Below are 25,493 nucleotides of genomic sequence, written 5' to 3'. Positions count from 1 at the left end.
CATACGGCAGCGGATCTCTCTCCCTGGACAACTGTAGCACCAGCTCTTTAACCTGGTAGTGGTGTAACCTCTTGGCCTGCCATTTTTAGCAGGTGCTAGACTCCGGTGGGCACGGTCCACTTCAATCGGCTGGTGGAAATGTTCTTCCCCCAGCAATTTCGGAAGCAACGTGGCTACAAATTCCGTCGACTTATTGTTTTTGGCTTTCTCCTGAACCCTGATAATGCAAATGTTTTGATGGCGAGACCGAGCTTCAAGGTCATCCACCTTAGCCTGTAGCTGCGTGTTTTGGGATATTAGGCTATCAAGCCTGCTCTCCAACTCTTCGATTCCCCTCTCATACGATTCGGCGGTATCCTCCATTAAAGAAACACGCTTACTGATTTCGGTTAGAGCCGCTGTTAGGTTCATGATTGACTTATTATCCTCTGCATGTCTCCCGTCTACCAAACTGTACAATTTGTTTACCATCACAAGGACTTCTTCAATGGTAGTTGGGCCCAGGGCGCTAGCAGCATTGGCTTTAGCTTCTCCTGGGCCCACTAGCTTCGCGGAGCCCTCGCCAGAATCTTCTTCTCCTGCACCCTTTCCTTGTTTCTTCCCTTTACCTGACTTCGTCATTTCGTTCAGCCCGTTACAGCTCACTTCAGTCACTTAAAAAATAAGAATTAACTGCTATTTGGGTGAGGCAAAAAGTGAAGTTAGGCGCAGCTCCAGGGACACATGTCTACTCCATACCAAGACCCCACGTCAGATCCTCAGAGATCTTGACATCGAGGAACTTGAAGCTGCTCACTCTCTCCACTTCTGATCCCTCTATGAGGATTGGTATGTGTTCCTTCACTTTACCCTTCCTGAAGTCCACAATCAGCTCTTTTGTCTTACTGACGCTGAGTGCCAGGTTGTTGCTGCAGCACCATCCATTAGTTGGCATATCTCACTCCTATAGGAGCATATATGCCCTCTCGTCACCACCTGAGATTCTACCAACAACAAATGTATCATTAGCAAATTTGTAGATGGTATTTGAGCTATGCCTAGCCACACAGTCATGTGTATACAAAGAGTACAGCAGTGGGCTAAGCACACACCCTTGAGGTGCACCAGTGTTGATCGTCAGTGAGCAGGATATATTATCACCAATCCACAGACTGTGGTCTTCCGGTTAGGAAGTCAAGGATCCAACTGCAGAGGGAGGTACAGAGGCCCAGGTTCTGCAACTTCTCAATCAGGATTTAGTAAATGCTGAGCTATAGTCGATGAACTGCACCCTGACGTAGGTGTTTGAGTTGTCTAGGTAGTCTAAAATAGTGTGAAAAGCCATGGAGATTGCGTCTGCCATAGACTTATTGTGACAATGGGCAAATTGCAGTGGTCCAGGTCCTTGCTGAAGCAGGACTTCAGTCTAGTCATAACCAACCTTGCAAAGCATTTCATCACTGTCAATGTGGGTGCTACCAGGCGATAGTCATTAAGGCAGCCCACATCACTCTTCTTAGGCACTGGTATAATTGTTGCCTTTTTGAAGCAAGTGGGAACTTCTGCCCGCAGCAGTGAGAGGTTGAAATTGTCCTTGAATACTCCCACCAGTTGGTTGGCACAGGTTTTCAGAGTCTTAACAGGTACGCCATCGGGACCTTCTGCCTTGCGAGGGTTCACTCTCTTTAAAGACAGCCTAACATCGGCCTCTGAGACAGAGATCACAGGGTCATCAGGTGCAACGGGGATCTTCACAGCTGTAGTTGTGTTCTCCCAGTCAAAGCGGGCATAGAAGGCGTTGAGTTCATCTGGTAGTGAAGCATCGCTGCCATTCATACTACTGAGTTTTGCTTTGTAGGAAGTAAGGTCTTGCAGACCCTGCCAGAGTTGCCGCGCATCTGATATCGCCTCCAACCACGTTCAAAGTTGTCTCTTCGCCCTTGAATTAGCCCTCCACAAATCATACCTGGTTTTCTGGTACAGGCTTGGGTTGCCAGACTTGAATGCCACAGATCTAGCCTTCAGCAGACTACGTAGCTCCTGGTTCATCCACGGTTTTGGTTTGGGAATGCACAGTAAGTCTTTGTAGGCACACACTCATCCACACAGGTTTTAATGAAGTCGGTAACAACTGCAGCATACTCATCCAGATTGAAAGATGAATCCCTGAATACAGTCCAGTCCACCGATTCAAAGCCGTCCTGTAGGTGCACCTGTGCTTCCCTTGTCCATCCCGTCTTGGTCCTCACTGCTGGAGCTGCAGTCTTCAGTCTCTGCCTATACTCAGAGTAGAAGTGCAGCACGATAATCAGACTTCCCGAAGTGAGGGTGTGGAATAGCACGGTAGGCATACTTGATGGTAGTGTAGCAATGGTCCAGTGTGTTGTTTCCTCTGGTATTGCAAGTAATCTGCTGATGGTAATTGCTTTGTGATTTTTTTCAGACTGGCTTGTTAAAATCTCCCAAAACGATGGTGGATAGCTGGTTGAGTGGTATCTCAGCAACAACCTTGCACTCAACATCAGGAAGACCAAAGAACTGACTGTGGACTTCAGAAACGGTAAGACGAGAGAACACACACCAGCCCTCATGGAAGGATCAGAAGTGGAAAGACTGAGCAATTTCAAGTTTCTGCATGTCAACATCTCTGAAGATCTATGCTGGGCCCAACGTATCAATGCTGTTGCAAAGACACAACAGTGGCTGTATTTCAGTAGGCGTTTAAGGAGATCTGGTATGTCACCAAAGACACTTGCAAATTTCTACTGATGTACTGTGGAGAGCATTCTAACTGGCTACATCACTGTCTTGTATTTGTGGAGGGAGGGAACTACTGCACAGGATCAAAAGAAGCTGCAAAAAGTTGTGAACTTCATCAGCTCCATTATATATATATATATGTATATATAAAAAACACACACACACACACACCATTAAACAGCTAGAGCGGGATATTGCATTGAGAATAATGGCAAATAATACTTTACAAAAGGTTACATTATACAGTCTGAAAGGGTAATGTAAACAAGGGAATTCTATAAGAAAGACATGATGGCATATTCAGAGTAAAAAAGCTCTCATTTACACAGCTCATTTACATGAGCTAAAGAATCTTCAAAAATGCTTTAGAGCTATATAATTACCTCTTTGAAAAACAGATGGCAACGTCCATATACAGCATTAAATGATAAGCAGAGAGCCAGTTCAGTGTTAAATAAGGGCTAGCACACTGGCAATAATTTTCCCTTTATCGTCTCAAATAGTATCATGGGATCTTTTACGCCAATCTGGGAGGGATTATCTACAAGATGGCAGCTCTGACAGAGCAGCACTCCTGTATTACACTGCATCAAACCATCACTGTATTAAACCATCAGTGTAGGTTTATGTGCTCTGATCTCCAGAAATGACTTGAACCCTCAGCAGTCCAGCTCAGAGACCAATGCCATAGCTGACTGCTCAAGAAATGCTCACATGCATATATGATGGGTATATAAAGTGTTAAAAACATTGCACATAGCAAAAACCAGTATGTTGTACACGTGTGCATGGAGGGAGTAGGGGTTAGTGGATTTCATCGAACAGGACCAGATAATCTTACAGGACACAGAGAGAACATTTGGCCCTGTTTAAAAGAGCATTTCCTGCTCTCTCTGCACAGCCCTGCAAACGTTCCTCCTCTATCCTGCATCCTGAGCAGCTGCATCACTGCCTGGTTCGGGAATTGCACAATCTTGGATCGCAAGACCCTGCAGCAGATAGTGAGGTCAGCTGAGAAGATCATCGGGGTCTCTCTTCCCGCCATTACAGACATTTACACTACACGCTGCACCCGTAAAGCCAACAGCATTGTGAAGGATCCCATGCACCCCTCATACAAACTCCCTCCTGCCATCTGGCAAAAGGTACCAAAGCATTCGGGTTCTCACGACCAGACTGTGCAACGGTTTCTTCCCCCAAGCCATCAGACTCCTTAATACCCAGAGACTAGACTGACATCTACGTCATTTATTATTATATTGTAATTTATCCTCTACTGTGCCTATTGTCTTGTTTATTATTTATTGTACTTCCGTGCACTGTTTTGTGCACTTTATGTAGTCCTGTTTAGATCTGTAGTCTAGTGTAGCGTTGTGTTGCCTCACATAGTCTAGTGTAGTTTTGTGTTGTTTCACGTAGCACCATGGTCCTGGAGGAACATTGTTTCATTTTTAATGTGTACTGTACCAGCAGTTTATGGTCGAAATGACAACAAAAAGCGACTTGACTGACTTGATTAAGTATTTATCCAAATCCTTTTTGAATCCGTTTTCCTGTGTTTTCGAGCATCACCTTTCAGACCGCAACCTAGCTATCTTTTTGACAATCACCTTCAACCCGTGTCCTCAGTTATTGAATTTTTCTCCACTAGAAAGAATTCCTCTATCCACATGACTGTACAGACACATAGATGCAGGAACACATCCACACACAACACACGCCTGTGCACACAGACACACACATATAGGAACACATCCACACACAGTATGCACACACTGATTTAATGGACACATCTTTACCTTTTATAAGCTTTCTTCAATCTCCATCCAGGAGTCAATGCAGAAAGAGGTGACAAAGTCCAAAATGGGAGCAGCAGAAATATTCTTCAGCACTGTGCCCTGACTTTGCAGCTTACGAATGTGCATTACCCACAAGCTCCTGAGCACTCTTAGCACTGCTGTGACAATGTTATCCTCACATGCTCCCTGCCTCCAGTTCTAGAAAAAATGGTGTATGTGGGTTCAATTTCAACATTTGAGAAATTTGGATAAGTACATGGATGAGAGAAGTCCAATCACAAACAAGAGAAAATCTGCAGATGCTGGAAATCTAACCAACACACACAAAATGTTGGAGAAACTCAGCAGGCCAGGCAGCATCTATGGAAAAGAGAACAGTCAACGTTTTGGGCTGTGACCTTCAGCAGCACTGAAGAGAAAAAAAGATGAGCCGAGTCAAAAGGTGGGGGGAGGGGATGGAGAAACACAAGATGATAGGTGAATCTGGGAGGGGGGGAAGGGTGAAGGAAAGAGCCAGGAAGTTCATTAGTGAAAGAGATACAGGGCACCGGACACAGTAAATGACCCCAACAGACTCAGAGGTGAAATGCTGCCTTACCTGGAAGAACTCTTTGGGGTCCTGAATGGCTGTGAGGGAGGAGGTAAAGAAGCAGGTGTAGCAGTTGTTCTGCTTGGGGTCGCTACTGTGTCCGGTGTGCCCAGTGCAGCCTCCTGTATATCGGTGAGTCCCAACACAGATTGGAACACCGCTTTGCTGAGTCCGCCAGAAAAAGCAGGATCTCCCAGTGGCCATCCATTTTAATGCCAGTTCCTACTCCCATTCCTCTACTGTTGTGATGAGGCCACACTCAGATTGAAGCAACAACACCTAATATTCCGTCTGGGTAGCCTCCAACCTGATGGCATGAACGTCAACTTCTTGAACTTCCAGTAATATGCTTCTCCCCCCCCCCCAACATTCTCCATCCCCTTTTCCCTCTCTCACCTTATCTCTTTGCCTGTCCATCTCTGGTGCTCCTTCCCCCCTTTTCTTTCTTCCAGGGCCTTCTGTCCTCTCCTATTACATTCTCCCTTCTCCAGCCCTGTATCTCTTTCACCAATCAACATTCCTAGCTCTTTACTTCACCCCTCCCCTCCCGGTTTCACATGACCTTGCGTTTCTCTCTCCCCTCCCCCACTTTTTAACTCTACTCCTCATCTTTTTTTTTCCAGTCCTGTTGAAGGGTCTCGACCCAAAACGTCAACTGTACTCTTATAGATGCTGCTTAGCCTGCTGAGTTACTCCAGCATTTTGTGTGTTGCTTGGATGAGAGGGGTGTAGAGAGCTATGGTCCGAGTATGGGTCGATGGGACAAAGTCTGTTCGGCACAGACTGGATGGGCTGAAGGGCCTGCTTGTGTGCTGTAGTGCTCTATGACTCAATAAGGGAAGCCTGAGAGAGGCAAGAAGATTTAAAGTCATGGTAAGGAAGTAAGAGGAACGGTCTAACAATGACATCAGGCTATGACACAGTGGGTGCAGAATGAGTAAGGATTTGAGGAACCAGAGTAGAAAGCACTGAACAAGGCAGAATCAATAAATGAGTCAAGATGAGAAGGGTTGTGAGGGAAAAGTGAGACCTTCATCAATCAAACAGTAACTTTTTGCTTACATTTACTTCAGGAATGTCACAGGGGTGGCAACCAAGCTCTGACTGCTTCAACAGGATACAAGCTTCTGTCAGAATCAGATAGCATGAGGAAAGAGAAGGAAAGTACTTTCTTACAAGAATACAAAATTGACTATGTTAAGGGATTATCATCATGATTGATATGTCAGTACTTCAGACAGTAAATATTAGCCGCCTCTGGCCTTCATTGTTGGTTTTCTAACAGTGCGCTGGTCTACTGCTTTTATTTAGTGCTGGCTTCAGGAATCTCTGGCATGGAGTCTTTTTCACATTATAACTGGGCAACTGTTTTATGCAAGACATCTTGGGAGACAATAGAAGAGTAATTAATGTTCTCACCACTTAATAAGTGTTTGTCTCTTCAGGACAATAAATGGCACTCTCATTCATCACTCCTTTAGCTGTTTGGAATTTTTTTCCTCTTTTCTCCACTGATCTGACACATGGTTCCTCCCCACCCATAAGGCGTCCTTTGGAAAGCTGTAAACACAGGCTGCATCCAGTTTGGGAGGAAATTGCAGTTGGGCAGAACTCCAGACAGGAAGTAACAACCACAGATTTCCACTGAGGGTGGGAGTAGGAACCATGACTCCCACCTGAGAGGGAAAGGTCAATCAGTGATGAAACCACTCCAGTGGAGAGAAATATGTCATAGTTTTGCTCAGTTATAGAGAACAAACTAGTTTCCATAATAATCTTTCCCAAACAGTCCCAGAAAATTGAGCAAGACCCGATCTGTAGGTTTTCATTTGTCTTAACAAAAAGATATAAGAATCACTGGCTCTTCCACACATATGGCAGGAGGGACTCAATGGGGTAGCTGAGCACTTAGTGTCAGTAAGACCAAGAAATTGATTGTGGACTTCAGGAAGGGGAAGTCAAGGGAACACACAGGAGTCCTCGTCGTAGGATCAGCGGTGGAAAAGGTGAGCAGTTTCAAGTTCTCAGGTGTCAATATTTCTGAGTGCAACATATTGATGCAATTACAAAGAAGACACGACAGCAGCTATATTCAATTAGCAGTTTGAGGAGACTAGGTACATCACCAAAGACTCTCACCAATTTCTATAGATGTACCATGGAGAGCATTCTAACTGGTTGCATCAACGTCTGGTATGGATAGGCCACTGCACAAAATCGCAAAAGAAATGCAGAAAACTCAGCCAGCTCCATTATGGGCACTATCCTCCCCAACATCGAGGACACCTTCAAAAGGCAGCAGTCACCATTAAGGACCCCCATCTCCCCAGGACATACCCTCTTCTCATTGCTACCAATAAGGAAGAGGCACAGGAGCCTGAAGGCACACACTCAACCCATTAGGAACAGCTACATCTCCTCTGCCATCACTTAACTTAATTTAAATATATATATTTATATTTCTTGTTATTCATAGTTTTATAATAATGTATTGCAATGTACTGCTGCCACAAAACAACAAAATTCACAACATATGCAAGTGATATTAAACCTGATTCTGAGTAAATAATTTCCCAGGTGATGCACTTCATACCACTTACGGGATGGATTTCTCTGAACTTCTGATGCATGGTTACAAAGTTCTCAGTGCCAACCCAAGTACTCCTCTACTTATAGTGGTCACAGGCGGGGATTCCCAGGAGTTACAGTAGTGGAAATGTTGCCCCTCAAGGATACTTGGACACATTCTTGACTCTTTCCCTCTCCACCTGATAAACTCTTCCTGAGACAGAGCCTGATTCAAGAGTTCCATGTCGTACAAGCAAATGGCATGCCTGGTCCCATCCCTAACAATAACTGCATGTTATTTAGACCTCAATGTTGGTATGTTTGTTAGGAGGGGATGCTGATGCTTGTTCCTTCACTACTACATTAGATTTCAACAGAGACCGTGTCGGTGCTATACTTCCAGTTCTCTGTGATGGCTGCTGTGGGTAGTCCATGAACAGGGATTATTGCTGTTAATAAAATCAGAGTTTTGTGCCAGCTTTAAAGTCTCATGATAACCAACACCCTGTTCATCAGAGATCTGATATTACGGTAGCACGCCCAGTCAAGTACTAACTGCACAGCAACAGTATTGATGATAGTTGTACAGATCACTGCATAATCAGCAGTTGTCTCCATTGAATTGGCTCCATAACAACAGTGTCCTCAGATACATTGCAAGAATAGAAATATCAAAGAGTTCAAGAACTGCAGAAACCCCCTGCTGGAGTGTGACCCTCTGTGTGCAGACTCTTATGCAGGCACAGGGCAGATGCCTTACATTTATTTTCAGATTTTGACATTGGCCTTAAAGGCACATGACACGTATACTGGGCAGCTACAATCAGTCTCACCTGGAAGCTCACTTAGACCATAAGACATAGAAGCAAAATTAAGCCATTCAGCCCACTGAGTTTTCTCCGATGACTTGGTCTCCACAGCCACGTGTGGCAGTGAATTCCACAGATTTACTAACCTCTGGCTAAAGAAATTCCTCCTCATCTCTGTTCTAAAGGGATGTCCTAATAGGAGATCCTGACAGATCCCTGCTATCAAGAATCATGGGATTCACAACAGCTCTACAAAAAAAAACCAGATGTGGTAGGAACCCTGCCACAGTGCAATGAAAACCAATAGTCAAGTGCCTTCTCAATGTGTCCCAACCAGAAAGCCTGCAGAGCCAGAAGCACTGGCCAGTGTTCCTCCTTCCTGATCCAGGTTTGTGAGATTGGGCCGAGTAGCTTATGCTGCTGTGAGAGAGAGAGTCCACAATTACATAAAGAATAGATTGGATAGCAGTCAGCCAGTTGTTACAGCAATGACCCTGTGTGTGAGGTGACCCTTCACAATGACGCTGCTGTGATCTGTGGTTTGACTGCGTGATGTAAAAAGTATAATAAACAATGGAAAGGCTGGAGCCCAACAGCGACATGCTGGATCCTGCTCCCTCAGCACATGCAGAGCAGAATATGTATTCTGAGAATGAAAGCAAGCCTAGAAGCCATTTGTGTGCGAGTTAATTAAAAACAGGTTTAACTTGTGAAATTACCAAAAGGACTGAAAAGCAGCTGCATGGAAGACAAAATTCTTCCTGTTAGTGAATACAACTCTGAGTACACGCATGCCACAAAGTGTTAACAGGGTCTCATTTTTATGCCCTGATCTTCTCAGGATCTGCGTCGGTTATTTTTAACTAAGTGAACAGGAGTCAGATTTCTGAGCTGCATCATGTCAAATAACTGCTTACTCGTTCACTCACTCACTCACGCTACACGCATACATGAGTATTTACTTTCAACTGGCCCACCCCACTGACAAATCATGGCAACACACAGCACAATAGCTGATTACTCTGCTCTCTGTTCCCTGCTCCTACCAAAGGCAAAACCGATAGGAGTCACACTGAATAAGAGTCTACCAGTGACTAATGCAGCTTGCTTAGATATCATGAATCCCCCTTTCCTCACCAACCCCAACCTTGATCTCCCTCACTTCCATCCGCACCACCACAACATCATAGAGCTGTGAAACAACAGTAATGGAGAAGGTGCACAAAGGCCTGATCCACAATGCAGGATGTCACTTTATAAGAAAATGTGACAGAATCTGAAGCTTAGATACATAAAGATCAGCATCACTGACAACAACCTGTTAGAAACTAGGACATTTGGCCTGTTCTCTTTTCCCCTATTCCCTGACCTCTCCAACACAGTGTGCATGGGCTTCTCCTTTGTTCTCGCTCCAAATGAGACTTTTGCTTTTGATTGTGTTCCTACAAAGCAGGCCATAAGACTTCATTCTCATTGTCTACTGAATCTCTCCAACTCCAGCTACATCAAAATACACAGTACAGTTCAACACAATGAAAATCTCCTCTCTTTGAGATGGAGCCCTTGAGCACCACCTCTGTCATTGTACTGGAATAGTGACCTGAGCTATCAGAACTCGCTGCTCCACAAACCCTTCACCTAACCCATTGGCCCTGTTCTTCCTTCATCATAACTCCTAGTAATTACCTACTTTGGCAGTAACTAACATCCCTCTCTATATTGGGACTTGTACTATTTTAGTATATAAATTTATATAAAATGCTTGTTAATTCCAAATACAAATTTTAAATTTATGCTTTCCATCATCAGATAAGCACATAATTTTGACCTGACTGTTCAAATTTTGTCTCCTAGTTCAAAACTCCGCAGTCAGATTCTGCCACCACATGCCCTTTTCTCACTGTTACCATATAAAGGAGATATAGAAGCCTGAAGGTACACACGCAGCGATTCAGGAACAGCTTCTTCTCCTCTGCCATCAGATTCTTAAATGGACATTGAACCCATGAACACTGCCTTCTGAGCTAGTGGTTAGTGGTGGAAAGGAGGTCAGTAAACAATCTGTTATCCATTATAGACAATCTGGCACATCCTCTCCATGACCTACTGAATAAGCAGAGGAGCACCTTTCAAACAGGCTCATTCAGCTCCGCTGTCACAACGATTAGTACAGAAAATCTTTCCTACCAAATGCAATAAGCATACACAACAGTTCATCTCTGTACGACAGAACACACATCAAAGTACAATAGTCTCTGTTTTATTATTTTGTACATTATTATTACACATTGGTAAATTATTATTGTATATATTATTATTCTGTATTTTGTTATTAGTTAAGTCTGCACACTGAAAAGTGTGTTTTTAAATGTGTTGCTGTAACAAAAGAATTTCCCACTCAGGATCAATAAAGTACTTATTATTATTATCTCACTACTTTTTATTCCTGTTATTTTGCACTACTTAACTTAACTATTTAATATGCACATATACTTAATGTAACTCATTTTTTCCTCTATATTTATTTATCATGCATTTCATTGTACTGCTGCCATAAAGTTAACAAATGTCACGGCATATGCTGGTGATACATTAAATCTGATTCTGACTCAGATGAAATGGCTCTGATTTCTTTTTGACATCTTGAAAATTTCAGTAAAATCAGTTGGTGGTCTTCAAAATCTCAGACTAAACGAGTCTGGATTGTGTCGTTTTTCCTTGTGATTAAAGCATATTATGCATTCCCTCTGAATTCATTCCCAATGCTGTGGTCACCCGGGAAAGGTTAGCTGTAGCACCTAAGGGCAGTATTGAGACAGTGCAGCATTCTCAAAGGGTCATGATTGCTGGAGGATCAGATTATTAATGCAACAGGACTGAGGGAATACTGGACTGCCGGGGGAAATAGTACTGAGAGAACATCATACTATTGAAAGGTCAGTAGCAAGTATGGGGGTGCCACATTATCAGATGTTCAGTGTTGAGGGAGTACTGTCCTGTCAGAAAGAAAACATTCAGGGAGACTGTAGGGGGTGGGTCAGTGATAAGGAATTGCTGCTCTGTTAGAAGGGCACCACACCACTGTAAGTAATTAAAACTTTAAGTTAACATACTAGAAAAGAAGATCAGAGGCAGATCTAAAGGCCAGGTTTTGGATATAGGGTTAATGCAGGGCAGAGGAGGACACTGAACAAACCAAGAATACAGGTGACCACACCACTGGGAAAGGATTCAGATGATGCTTTAATCACAAGGAGAAATTAGATAACCTATCCTCATTTTGTCAGAAATTTTGAAGATTACCAAGTGATTAAATTGAAATTTTCAATACATTGAGAAGAATTTGATTCATTTCAACTGACAGGGGAGTTTAGAATTAGGGGACAAAATCTGAACAATCAGGCCTTTCAGGAGTATAGAATGGAAACATTCTGCATCAAGGACAATACATCTAGAACTCACTATTCTAATAACAATTAATGCTAGGCTACCTAGTAAGTTTAAATTGATGGATTCTCGTTACAAAGAGAGAAAAGGAGCAGTGATATCACATGTCAGCAATCAATGGCAGACTAGGTTCAAGGGGTGAAATGGCTTCCTCCTGTTTGTACATTCCACTGTGAAAATGGAAGTAAGCAGTTGCTGAGAGAAGAAGTGCATGTGGTTTTACTACCTTGCTAAGATATACATACTTTTGTAAATGTTTCTGTTTTTCATGATGACACGTTAGTGCTGACCTGAGATAGTTCCACCTTAGTCAGCCATTACCAGTACAATATTAGCCCAAGGTGAAGCTCCCTCAACTCTGAGTCAACACCATTCCTCAACTCTAAAATGAATGGAGACCTCTAAAATGCCTCAGGGTTAGGTTAGCATTTAATTAGTATTCAGCATCCATTCATGTACAGTTCCTCACAATGGACTTGAGTCAAAGTTCAAAGTAAATTTATTATCATAGTATGTAGATGTTACCATGTACCATCTTGAGATTCATTTTTTGCAGGCTTTTACATGAATAATGAAATATAATTTAATTTACAAAGGACTGTACATAAACAAAGACTGACCAACAAGGTAACTGAATAATACAACTCATCAAAGACAGCGAAAGGTGTTAATGACCACACTGCTGAAGACTCACAACCACAGCCACACCACAAACATCACTGCCCAATTCCATGATCCAAGGTGCAACATTAACCAACCATGATTCTAAGCCCCACACAGAGGCTGGGTCTTTTCCCCCTGGGGTCCGTTTAAACACCATCTCTAGAGGGATTGACAAGATTATACTTTGAAAGAAGCAACTTGGAGATGGCAAACTCGGTACCGAGTTAGCACAGAGTAAACAAAGGACAGTTGCAGCTGACAATCCAATGCACATTCCATACTAGTACAGTGCTGTAACACCCATCACACATCCCCCACCACATAAATTCAAAACTTTCAGCAGAGAAACATTCCAAGTTATACATGTGATTTTTATCAGAAACAGCTTGCAAGTCCAATTCTATATGAGAATTACTAGGTCATCCACTTACCTAATGCACTCAGTCATCCATCTCAGTAACCATACTGACCCTAGCGCGAGACAATCTCCCCGCTCAGTAACTGGGCTGAGCACAGCAGGAGGCCTGAAATATGAGAAGTGCTCATGCAAAAAGCTGTGTATAGATTTAAGGTAATTCATAGCATAAAAAGAGGAAAAGTGAAGATTGTTTTTCACATTAAGTTAGCTGGGCTAGAATTTGTGTCCTGAAAGAATGGTGGAAGAAACAATATTTTAAAAGTCTTGGATGAAGCAGAGAACAGGCCAGCAGTTGAGAAGTGTGAATAATCAGCTGGATGGACACGAGGGGCTAAACTATCCTCCTCTCTGCCATAAATGTTTATGATTTTCTAAGAGCCAATCCCCTCAAACGAAACTTTGCTGAAACAGCAAGGGAACAAGTCCTTGCTGGTCACAACAGCTTTTGTCCTGGGGTCAATCCAGATAGAAACAGCACACATGACCACAAACACGAGGAACTCTGCAGACGCTGGAAATTCAAGCAACACACATCAAAGTTGCTGGTGAACGCAGCAGGCCAGGCAGCATCTCTAGGAAGAGGTACAGTCGATGTTTCGGGCCGAGATGCTTCGTCAGGACTAACTGAAAGAAGAGTTAGTAAGAAATTTGAAAGTGGGAGGGGGAGGGGGAGATCCAAAATGATAGAAGACAGGAGAGGGAGGGCTGGAGCCAAGAGCTGGACAGTTGATTGGCAAAAGGGATATGAGGGGATCATGGGACAGGAGGCCTAGGGAGAAGGAAAAGGGGGAGGAGGGGAAAAACCCAGAGGATGGGCAAGGGGTATAGTCAGAGGGACAGAGGGAGAAAAAGGAGAGTGAGAGAAAGAATGTGTGTATATAAATAAATAACAGATGGGGTACGAGGGGAAGGTGGGGCATTAGTAGAAGTTTGAGAAGTCAATGTTCATGCCATCAGGTTGGAGGCTACCCAGACGGAATACAAGGTGTTGCTCCTCCAACCTGAGTGTGGCTTCATCTTTACAGTAGGGGAGGCCATGGATAGACATATCAGAATGGGAATGGGACATGGAATTAAAATGTGTGGCCACTGGGAGATCCTGCTTGCTCTGGCGGACAGAGTGTAGGTGTTCAGCGAAACGATCTCCCAATCTGCGTCGGGTCTCGCCAATATATAGAAGGCCACATCGGGAGCACCAGATGCAGGGTGATATACTGCGTCCAGTGCTCCCGATGTGGCCTTCTATATATTGGCGAGCACTTCCTCCCTTACCATCATTCAGGGCCCCAGACAGTCCTTCCAGGTGAGGCGACACTTCACCTGTGAGTCGGCTGGGGTGATATACTGCATCCGGTGCTCCCGATGTGGAGAAATTTCTCCACATCTCTGTTTTGAAAGGATGCCCCTCTATCCTGAGACTGTGCCCTCCTGTCCTAGACTCACCCACCACGGTAAACATCCTTTCCACATCTACTCTGTCTAGGCCTTTCAATATTTGAAAGGTTTCAATGAGATACCCCCCCCCCCCACATCCTTCTGAATTCCAGTGAGTACAGACCCAGAGCCATCAAACGTTCCTCATATGATAACCCTTTCATTCCTGGAATCATCCCTGTGAAACTCCTCTGGAGCCTCTCCAATGCCAGCATATCTTTTCTAAGTTGAGAAGCCCAAAACTGTTCACAATACTCAAAGTGAGGCCTCACCAGTGCCTTATAAATCCTCAGAATCACATCCCTGCTCTTATATTCTTGATCTCTTGAAATGAATGCTAACATGATATTTGCCTTCCTCACCACCGACTCAACCTGCAAGTTAACCTTCAGGGTGTTCTGCACAAGGACTCCCAAGTCCCTCTGCATCTCAGATTCCTGGATTTTCTCCCCGTTTAGAAAATAGTCCACACATTTATTTCTACTCCCAAAGTGCATGATCGTGCATTTTCCAACATTGTATTTCATTTGCCACTTTCTTGATCATTCTCCTCATCTGTCTAAGGTGAAAGAGGCAAAGAGCTGAAGAAGGTGGAGGCTGGTAGGAGAGGATAATGAGCTGTGGAATAAAGGGAAGGAGGTGGGAAGCATATCTTTCTCCCTCTGGTTCACCACCTACTTCACTGCTCACTATGCACTCTTCCAGATTCCACCTTATTCAGCCCTTAGCCTCTTCCACCTAACACTACCCAGATTCTCACATCATTCCCACCTCCCCTTTCACCCGGATTTACTGATCACCCACCAGCATGTGCTCCTCCCTGTTATTCAGGCCTCTGCCCTCTTCCTTTCCAGTCCTGATGAAGATTCTCAGCCCAAAACAACCATTCACTTCAGATTTCCCCGTGTTTGCGTTTTGTGTTCACTTCCTTCCGTAGATGCTGCCTGACCCGATGAGTTCCTCCAGCATTTCTGTGTTTTATTCTGCAATCCATTTTCTCACTACCATTCCAGTTCCACAACAAGAAATTCTCCACTTCACAGCTTCCTTTAAACAATACCATTCCTAAACTGACTAAATCCATTACAGGTTTTCCCACAGCACTCCAGGGTTTCAGTAAATCAGTGAATTCAGCCTGGGAACTACTCCACCCTACAACTTTCAGCAGCAGTAATATTCCAATGTATTTACCTGCTCCACTCCGCATCTTCCCACCAACAGTTAGAAAAAAACCAAGGTAATGTCTGCTCACAAATTGTCCCTAAAAGACACACTAAAGGGTCTGGTCTGGATGTTTCTGCGCTCGGAGCTCCAAGGGGAATTCATCAGCAACACATGAGACACCTTGTGGAGTATGGCAATGAAACGAACATTCTTCAGTATCAGGGCAATGCCATCTCCAAGTCCTCCTCAATGATCAGATTCTCGGCTGATATTTACTTATATTCTTTCATCTGCCGTGTAGAAAGCAAGCTTCAGTAGGACTGTGTTACACCCAATACTACAGAAACGCAATCGCCCCGTCTAGATGGAATTAAAATGAAAACAGTCATGAGTGCAACATCTACAGGCTGGGTAACTGCGCGGGGGGTGGCAGAAGCCCCTCCACTGAGGCCCCCTCTCACCTCGACCCGCCTTCTCTCTGCACAGACTGTAATTTAAGCTTCAGCCTTATCTGGAAATCTCTGTGGAATACCGACCGCAATGTTCTTTTAATTAGATGCCCGTATAAACTATTGTTTTACTGCGAACTGTTCGGGGAGGTGTGGGGGGGGGCCGGGTTGGTAATCAGTAAACCGCACAGCACACACAATTCCCGGCCTCCGACAGATTACCCGCACAGGACCGCTAGTCCCGCGGCTGCTCGAAGCCACCATCGGCTGCACATCATTCATCACAGATTCAGGGACTTTTCCTAGCTCCCTCCCTCCGCTAACAGGCATCTCTCTAGCCACAGTGTTCTGCCACACTCCCCAGCGGCTTTAGCACAGGATTTAGGAAGGGGAGGGGCGTCACACACTTCACTGGATACTGTTCAAGAACACTGCTTCGGAAAAACAGTTACTTCCTCCAAGCAGTAAGGCTGATCAACACCTCCACCATTACTTTATTATTTCCTTCAGTCACCTTACAGTGGCATGCAAAAGTTTGGGCACCCCTGGTCAAAATTTCTGTTACTGTGAATAGTTAAGTAAGTAGAAGATAAACTGACCTCCAAAAGTCATAAGACTTTCTGAGAGAACTGCTCGTAGGATTGCTAGAAAGGCAAATCAAAACTCCCGTTTGACTGCAAAAGACCTTCAGGAAGATTTAGCAGACTCTGGAGTGGTGGTGCACTGTTCTACTGTGCAGTGACACCTGCACAAATATGACCTTCATGGAAGAGTCATCAGAAGAAAACCTTTCCTGCGTCCTCACCACAAAATTCAGCGTCAGAAGTTTGCAAAGGAACATCTAAAGAAGGCTGATGCATTTTGGAAACAAGTTCTGTGGACTGATGAAGTTAAAATAGAACTTTTTGGCCGCAATGAGCAAAGGTATGTTTGGACAAAAAAGGGTGCAGAATTTCATGAAAAGAATGCCTCTCCAACTGTTAAGCACGGGGGTGGATTTATCATGCTTTGGGCTTGTGTTGCAGCCAGTGGCACGGGGAACCTTCATTGGTAGAGGGAAGAATGAATTCAATTAAATACCAGCAAATTCTGGAAGCAAACATCACACCGTCTAAAAAAAAGCTGAAGATGAAAAGAGGATGGCTTCTACAACAGGATAATGATCCTAAACACACCTCAAAATCCACAATGGACTATCTCAAGAGGCGTAAGCTGAAGGTTTTGCCATGGCCCTCACAGTCCCCCGACCTAAACATTATTGAAAACCTGTGGATAGACCTCAAAAGAGCAGTGCATGCAAGACGGCCCAAGAATCTCACAGCACTAGAAGCCTTTTGCAAGGAAGAATGGGCAAAAATCCCCCAAACGAGAATTGAAAGACTCTCAGCTGGCTACAGAAAGTGTTTACAAGCTGTGATACTTGCCAGAGGGGGTATTACTAAGTACTGACCATCCAGGGTGCCCAAACTTTTGCTTCGGGCACTTTTCTTTTTTTGTTATTTGTTATTTTGAAAGATGGAAATAAAAAAGTAATCTTGCTTAAAATATTGAAGGAAATGTGTCACCTTATGCCATTTGGAAATCAGGTCATCTCTTACTCGCTTAGCTATTCACAGTAACAGAAATTTTGACAAGGGGTGCCCAAACTTTTACATGCCACTGTATGTACAACCGATCATCACTTTGTGGACTTACAATCAATATACACATATATGATGTAAATAAGCTACATTATGCATTTAGAAACATAGAAACATAGAAAATAGTTGCAGGAGTAGGCCATTCGGCCCTTCGAGCCTGCACTGCCATTCAGTATGATCATGGCTGATCATCCAACTCAGAACCCTGTACCAGCCTTCCCTCCATACCCCCTGATCCCCGTAGCCACAAGGGCCATATCTAACTCCCTCTTAAATATAGCCAATGAACTGGCCTCAACTGTTTCCTGTGGCAGAGAATTCCACAGATTCACCACTCTCTGTGTGAAGAAGTTTTTCCTAATTGCAGTCCTAAAAGGCTTCCCCTTTATCCTCAGACTGTGACCCCTCGTTCTGGACTTCCCCAACATCGAGAACAATCTTCCTGCATCTAGCCTGTCCAATCCCTTTAGGATTTTATACATTTCAATCAGATCCCCCCTCAATCTTCTAAATTCCAACGAGTACAAGCCCAGTTCATCCAGTCTTTCATCATATGAAAGTCCTGCCATCCCAGGAATCAATCTGGTGAACATTCTTTGTACTCTCTCTATGGCAAGGATGTCTTTCCTCAGATTAGGGGACCAAAACTGCACACAATACTCCAGGTGTGGTCTCACCAAGGCCTTGTACAACTGCAGTAGTACCTCCCTGCTCCTGTACTCGAATCCTCTTGCTATAAATGCCAGCATACCATTCGCCTTTTTCACCGCCTGCTGTACCTGCATGCCCACTTTCAATGACTGGTGTATAATAACACCCAGGTCTCGTTGCACCTCCCCTTTTCCTAATCGGCTACCACTCAGATAATAATCTGTAATAAATAAATTTATATTTATTATGCTTTATCTTTATTGTATTCTTTATCTCTGGGTTTATGTTGCATCAGATCCAGAGTAACAATGATTTCATTCTCCTTTACAGTGCTGTAGAGGAAATGACATCAAACTATCTTGAATCTTGAGGGGTGAGAATGTTGTTTAACTTTACCTCACCCCAACCTGGCCAGTGCCCAGACAATGCTGCAGCACTTCTGAATGGGGCTTGGAGACTGAACCAGAGATGGGCACCCACAATAGTCTAAAACATCCCAGGCGGCTTCACAGAGGAAGGGGGAGAGCAGAAACTTGTTCAAGAATAAGAAGCAGGACACAAATTAAGTATTAAGGATGAAAGATTCTTCCAAACACAGAGATTTCACCAACCAGCAGTTCCATATTACCAAAGGGCATGAGGGCAGGAAGCCACACAAATGCCACATTCTCTCTGTAATTGCCACTGGCCTCATTAAGCAAATATCAACATTGCACAACCCAAACACTCAAGGTAATGTGGTTCCCACAGAATACCACAGAACCTAATCAGCCATGCTCACTGGTGTGAGAAAACGCAGTCTGGGATTGTGAGAGATTCCACTCCCCTGGTAAATGCAGCACTGTGCGTCTCCAGAATGTTCTAACATATTTGAAGAAAGAAAAGCAAACAAAATAGAAAAGTGGAAACAGGTAGTATTGAATGCCTTAGGATACAATGGCAATTTCTATACAGAATATAAAACAACGTATGTAGACATAATCAGAAACAAACAAGTTCCATCTCAAGATACACTGCAGCCACATTTTAAACTATTTCTGGAGCAACTAAGATAGTCCTGCAAATCCCACTTCCAAGCGTGACCACACTCAGCTGAGGGGCAGCAGCCATGGGTTTAGTTCCTGAAAATTGTAATAGCTGGGGGAGAGGGTGGAGTACTGGCCATAAGCTCCCACTATTAAATGCTCCCAGTGGTCTGCAGCTCCTGGCCTTCACATGTTGCTTAGCTACTAAGCCCAACGGAACTGTTTCTGACAGGAGAACGGGCAAAGGCAGGTTACTGGCACCTTAAAACCATTCACTTTAGGCAGATGGGGCTCGTCAGCTGTGGTTGGCAGCTCCTCTAGTATCTCAAATCTCCAATGCTTTGCAGCTATACCCATTAATGGGGAAGGCTTTGGGAGTAAACTCTGAGGAAAAATCCAGACCTAGAATCCTACACTGAATTCAATGCTGACTGGCACCTCCTGCAACTCTGCTGTGGCCAAACTGTATCCTTTAGATTTAACAGTTGCATGAGAGGGGGAGCCTGCTGCATGGGCAACAGCTTGTTCTTCGTATCGTACTGCCCTGGCTTGCGTTTCACATAGACAGCTAGGATGAAACATCCAAAGAGCAATGGAAGGTCTTCATAGCCATGGGTTTCCTCTTGCAGAAAACGTCATACATGGTACCATGTTACGTCACTGCAGAGGCTGGGGTAATTCCAATAAATCATGCACCTCATCTTCGGTGTTCTTGTTGTGTCTTTTTCTACATTGGTGAGACGAAACCTAGTTTTGCAGAACACCTGCACTTTGTCCACAATGGCTATACTGACCTCATGGTGGCATGTCACATCATCTCCCCTTTCCTTTCCTACACCAACCTGAGAGTCCCTGGCCTTCTCCTCTGCCAGGGTGAAGCTAAACACAAACTAGAACAGTACTAACTGCCGACAGGATATCAACCGTCTCGACTTCACCGCACCTTGTTCCAATTCCAACCTCACTCCTTCCGAACGCTCTGCTCTCCACTCCCTCCGCACCAATCCTAACCTTACTATAAAACCCGCCAATAAGGGGGGTGCTGTTATAGTCTGGCGTACTGACCTCTACCTTGCCGAGGCACAGCGACAACTCGCTGATACCTCCTCTTATTTACCCCTCGATCGTGACCCCACTAAGGAGCACCAGGCCATTGTCTCCCCACACCATCACCAACCTTATCAGCTCTGGGGATCTCCCATCCACTGCCACCAACCTTATAGTTCCCACACCCCACACTTCTCGTTTCTACCTCCTACCCAAGATCCACAAACCTGCCTGTCCAGGTAGACCCATTGTCTCAGCTTGCTCCTGTTCCACCGAACTCATTTCTGCATACCTCAACACTGTTTTATCCCCCCTTGTTCAATCCCTTCCCACCTATGTTCGTGACACTTCTCACGCACTGAATTTTTTCAATAATTTTAAGTTCCCTGGCCCCCACCGCTTTATTTTCACCATGGATGTCCAGTCCCCATATACCTCCATCCCCCACCAGGAAAGTCTCAAAGCTCTCCGCTTTTTTTTGGATTCTAGACCAAATCAGTTCTCCTCTACCACCACTCTGCTCCATCTAGCGGAATTAGTCCTTACCCTTAATAATTTCTCCTTTGGCTCCCCCCACTTCCTCCAAACTAAAGGTGTAGCCATGGGTGCCCGTATGCCTACCTTTTCACTGGCTTTGTGGAACAATCCAGGTTCCAAGCCTATACTGTTATCTATCCTCCACTTTTCCTTCGCTACATCGATGACTGCATTGGCGCTGCTTCCTGCACGCATGCTGAGCTCGTTGACTTCATTAACTTTGCCTCCAACTTTCACCCTGCCCTCAAATTTACTTGGTCCATTTCCAACACCTCCCACCCCTTTCTTGATCTTTCTGTCTCTACCTCTGGAGACAGCTTATCTACTGATGTCTACTATAAGCCTATGGACTCTCACAGCTACCTGGACTATTCCTCTTCCCACCCTGTCTCTTGCAAAAATGCCATCCCCTTCTCGCAATCGCTCCGTCTCTGCTGCATCTGCTCTCAGGATGAGGCTTTTCATTCCAGGACGAAGGAGATGTCTTCCTTTTTTAAAGAAAGGGGCTTCCCTTCCTCCACCATCAGCTCTGCTCTCACATGCATCTCTTCTGTTTCACGCATATTGCTCTCTCCCCATCCTCCCGCCACCCCGCTAGGGATAGGGTTCCCCTTGTCCTCACCTACCACCCCACCAGCTTCCAGGTCCAACATATAATTCTCCATGACTTCCACCACCTCCAACGGGATCCCACCACCTAGCACATCTTTCCCTCCCCCTTCTCTCTGCTTTCCGCAGGGATCGCTCCCTACGCGACTCCCTTGTCCATTCGTTCCCACCCCCCCCATCCCTTCCCATTGATCTCCCTCCCGGCACTTATCCTTGTAAGCGGAACAAGTGCTACATATGCCCTTACACTTCCTCCCTCAACACCATTCAGGGCCCCAGACAGTCCTTCCAGGTGAGGCGACACTTCACCTGTGAGTCGACTGGTGTGATATACTACGTCTGGTGCTCCCAGTGCAGCCTTCTATATATTGGCGAGACCCAACGCAGACTGGGAGACCGTTTCGCTGAACACCTACACTCTGTTCTCCAGAGAAAGCAGGATCTCCCAGTGGCCACACATTTTAATTCCACGTCCCACTCCCATTCCGATACGTCCATCCATAGCCTCCTCTGCTGTCAAGATGAAGCCACACTCAGGTTGGAGGAACAACACCTTATAACCCATCTGGGTAGCCTCGAACCTGATGGCATGAACATTGACTTCTCTAACTTCCATTAATGCCCCTCCTCCCCTCCTTACCCCCTCCTTTATTTATTTATCCCCCCCCTTTTTTGCCCTTTCTTTCTCTCTCTTTTTTCTCCCTCTGTCCCTCTCACTATAACTATCTTCCTCTGGTGCTCCCCTCCCCTTTTCTTTCTCCCTAGGTCTCCCGTCCCATGAACCTCTCCCTTCTCCAGCCTTGTATCGCTTTTGCCAATCAACTTTCCAGCTCTGAGCTCCAACCCTTCCCCTCCTGTCTTCTCCTATCTTTTCGGATCTCCCCCTCTCCCTCCCACTTTCAAATCTCTTACTATCTGTTCTTTCAGTTAGTCCTGACGAAGGGTCTCGGCCCGAAACGTCGACTGTACCTCTTTCTCTAGATGCTGCCTGGCCTGCTACGTTCCACTAGCATTTTGTGTGTGTTGCTTCTGCAGCCCCCCTGGCCACCCTCAGGGTCGCTCAGCTCGCTGTCGTCTAAGGAAACAGCCTCGGCCCCGCCAAACTGGGTAATTCGTTTGTGTGGATGCTGTGTGAGGTACCCCACCCCGCCCAAATAACAGACGTTACCCCAGATGCAATTAAATGATTTACAGTTTATAGATATTACTGGAACTATATAATTAAAAGAGAATATAATATAAAAGGAAAATAAAAGGCGCCACACTTATCAAAGTTCAATCTCTTCGTGCACAAAAACCGTTGGAGCTCAAGGACCTTCTTCTTCACCCTGCGACCCCTCGGACCACCTCGGCCGGCCGCCTGGGACCAACAACGGTGGTCGACCAGACGCTCCACACGAGTCTGTCTCCGTCTCCTCGCCGAATGTCCCGCTCAGGGTCCGACCCCGTTAGCGGACTCACAGCACCTGGTCCATCCTCTGTCTCGCTCTCCCGCCTTCTGCCCCAAAACCCCGCGCATACAGTATCTTCAAATACACCAAAACCATAACAACTATCCCAATTGGTTAATAGCACCCTCTTATCACCCTCTAAACCACAATAAGCTGCTAGCGCAAACTTTCTCAGCGTTAAAGCACAACAAAGCCGCATTCCCCAGATTAACATAACAAAAACGCCATTTTAATTAGCCTCCGCAGTAACATAAAAATCGAAACCCCCTTACACTCTCCCCCCACCAAATAAAGTCATGTCCTCATGACTTCTAAATAACTCGCCACCCAGTCCTACAGACACACAACACACACATACACAGATACACACAGTGACAGTGCTCCCCAAACAGTGGACCTTACTCCCCTCCCACGGGCGCTAAATAGGCCAACCTTTCTGGGAGCTTAACCCTCTGAGACCTCCGTACCCCCTCACCTAAACCCACAAGGCTCAGACACTACTAGGGATACCTCGGGCCTGCTTGCCAACTCCTCTCTCACTCAGGCCACCACTACAGCTCGGAGCCCCCTGTCCTGTGGCCGGGGGCCCGCCTCTCCTCCTTCCTGATCCTGCCGTAACTCAGACTGCCCACAGCTAGCCCTCCCCACTACACCTGACTCAGTGGGAGAAGGGCCAAAGGTCTCTTCCTCAATCACGGGGAAGTTAGCGAAAGGCAGCATGTACCACATGTGCAGCACATCATCCTTCGAATCCGTATTCTTCCTCATTCCTTCGATCGGTAGCTGCTGTTTGAGTTCCTCCAAACTGAAACATTTAGCTGGGGCTACCCCTTCAGCCTCCTGCAGTCGAGACGTCAGCTTCTTCGGGGACTCCTTCAACTCTCGCCACAGCCTCAGCAGTTCCGACTCAGGGTTCCTGGCCATCTCAATCTGGGACGCAGTTACCCCACCAGCTTCTTCCACCCTGACCTGAAAAGCAGCAGTTAAAGGATGTTCAGCCTCCTGTTGTTTCTTTCTGAGGGTGTCTTCCAGGTCAACTTTCAGGTTTTTCCACTTCATTTAAACTTGCGATAGTCATCTTCAGGTTCCTTTCAAGCGTCCGCCTCCCTTTTCCGAGATCTGTCCTCCATTTCTTTACCTCCTCGGGAGTGCAGTCAAACTCCCCTCCCTGGGCTCTCGGTTTTCTGTTGACCTTAGTCAGAACACTTCCTTGATCTTCCCCAACTTGTAAATCTTCCAATCTGTTCTGAATGGACGTCTTGAGTTTCTGCTGATCCCTTCGAAGGTGGGTCATTGTTTCTTCTCGCTGGATTAATTCGTCAGTATATGACCGCAGTGCGGTGCAAATCCCCTCTCTTCCCTGTGTCTCATTCAGATTGACGACCTGGGTTTCCATCCCCCGGTCCACCACCGTCTGTCCCAACACCAGGAAGTTCAACTGGTATGTCGGGTCATTTTCCTCACATTGCACCAAACTCCTCCGGCCAAAAACTCCTCCACATTTGACACTTCGCTTCGGTCGCCCGGGCTCAGCCACTCGCCTCGCCTCATAGTCCCCCAAGGCGAATCCAAGCTCTAGGCGGTCATCCACATACGTCAAAACTCCACACACCTTCACTTCCCCCACGGTTTTCCTCATGCCCCGCGGGAAGGATGCAGGGGCTCCGGATATGCCCTTGGGCATCTTTTCGGATCGGAAGAATCCTAGGGAACTAATAAAGGCCATCTTCGGCTCAACAGCCGCACTCCTCAGGATCTGGCAACATCCACCCCTCAGATGCAGCACATTAAACCACGTCGCATCATCCACACACACGCTGCCTTCATCTTCCACGCCGCCAGGGTCCAGTTGCTGCGACCTCTCTCTCACTGAGGTGTCTTCAGCGGTCAACTCCCCTCCCTCGTGGTGGTTCGGAGCATCTACTAAGAGGGTCTCACCCTCAGCTACTTTCCCCAAGCCGTACCACCGCTGGGTCTCATTTAAATTCGGTACCGGCTCAAGGCTGCTACACACGTCCTCAGAAGCAACTTGACACGCTGGGTGCCCAGAAAATGCCTCCATGAACTCCAGGGTCATTAACCAATCATCGTCTTCTGGATAATTACCGGCACTGGTACCCAAAGTCTCCGGTGCCCTTGTGGTTGTCAAGGATAAATGCTTCAGACACCGGTTGTAAAACGAACTGTACAACAACTTGATCTGTGCGCCGGGGTCGAGGAGAGCTTTAGCATCGCTTCCCTCTATCCATAACGACACCCTGGGGCGTGGCCCCTCTAAGCCTTCTGAATAGGGTCTTTTCCTTGCGGAAGTTCAGTGGTACATTGCTAGGAACGTGCTTCCCCAGAGACCGCAGGCCGTACCCCCACTGGGCCTCCACTAAGTTTCCCGACACCTCTCTGATCAGCTGAACAACTGATCCCCTGAAATGATCCCCCTGGCACTACAAGCAATTT

The 25,493-nt window shown here is 45.7% G+C and overlaps 1 protein-coding gene across 3 annotated transcripts in view; it reads right to left on the bottom strand.

The window, feature by feature from the left end:
* The window catches only part of LOC140211906 (neogenin-like), a 343,448-nt gene that overhangs the window by 209,764 nt on the left and 108,191 nt on the right, over nt 1–25,493 (bottom strand). Inside the window, exon 1 of one of the 3 annotated variants that reach the window (XM_072282105.1) lies at nt 15,658–15,688. The exons of the other annotated variants lie outside the window; for them this stretch is intronic. Within the exon in view, the coding sequence (XP_072138206.1) occupies nt 15,658–15,673 (16 nt within the window). The 5' untranslated portion in view covers nt 15,674–15,688. Of the gene's footprint in view, nt 1–15,657; nt 15,689–25,493 lie in introns of those variants that run through there. 3 annotated transcript variants of the gene reach the window in all.

Source organism: Mobula birostris, chromosome 18 (assembly GCF_030028105.1).
Source record: "Mobula birostris isolate sMobBir1 chromosome 18, sMobBir1.hap1, whole genome shotgun sequence".
NCBI classification, from domain to species: Eukaryota; Metazoa; Chordata; class Chondrichthyes; order Myliobatiformes; family Myliobatidae; genus Mobula; species Mobula birostris.
This window is presented reverse-complemented; position numbering and strand designations above follow the sequence as displayed.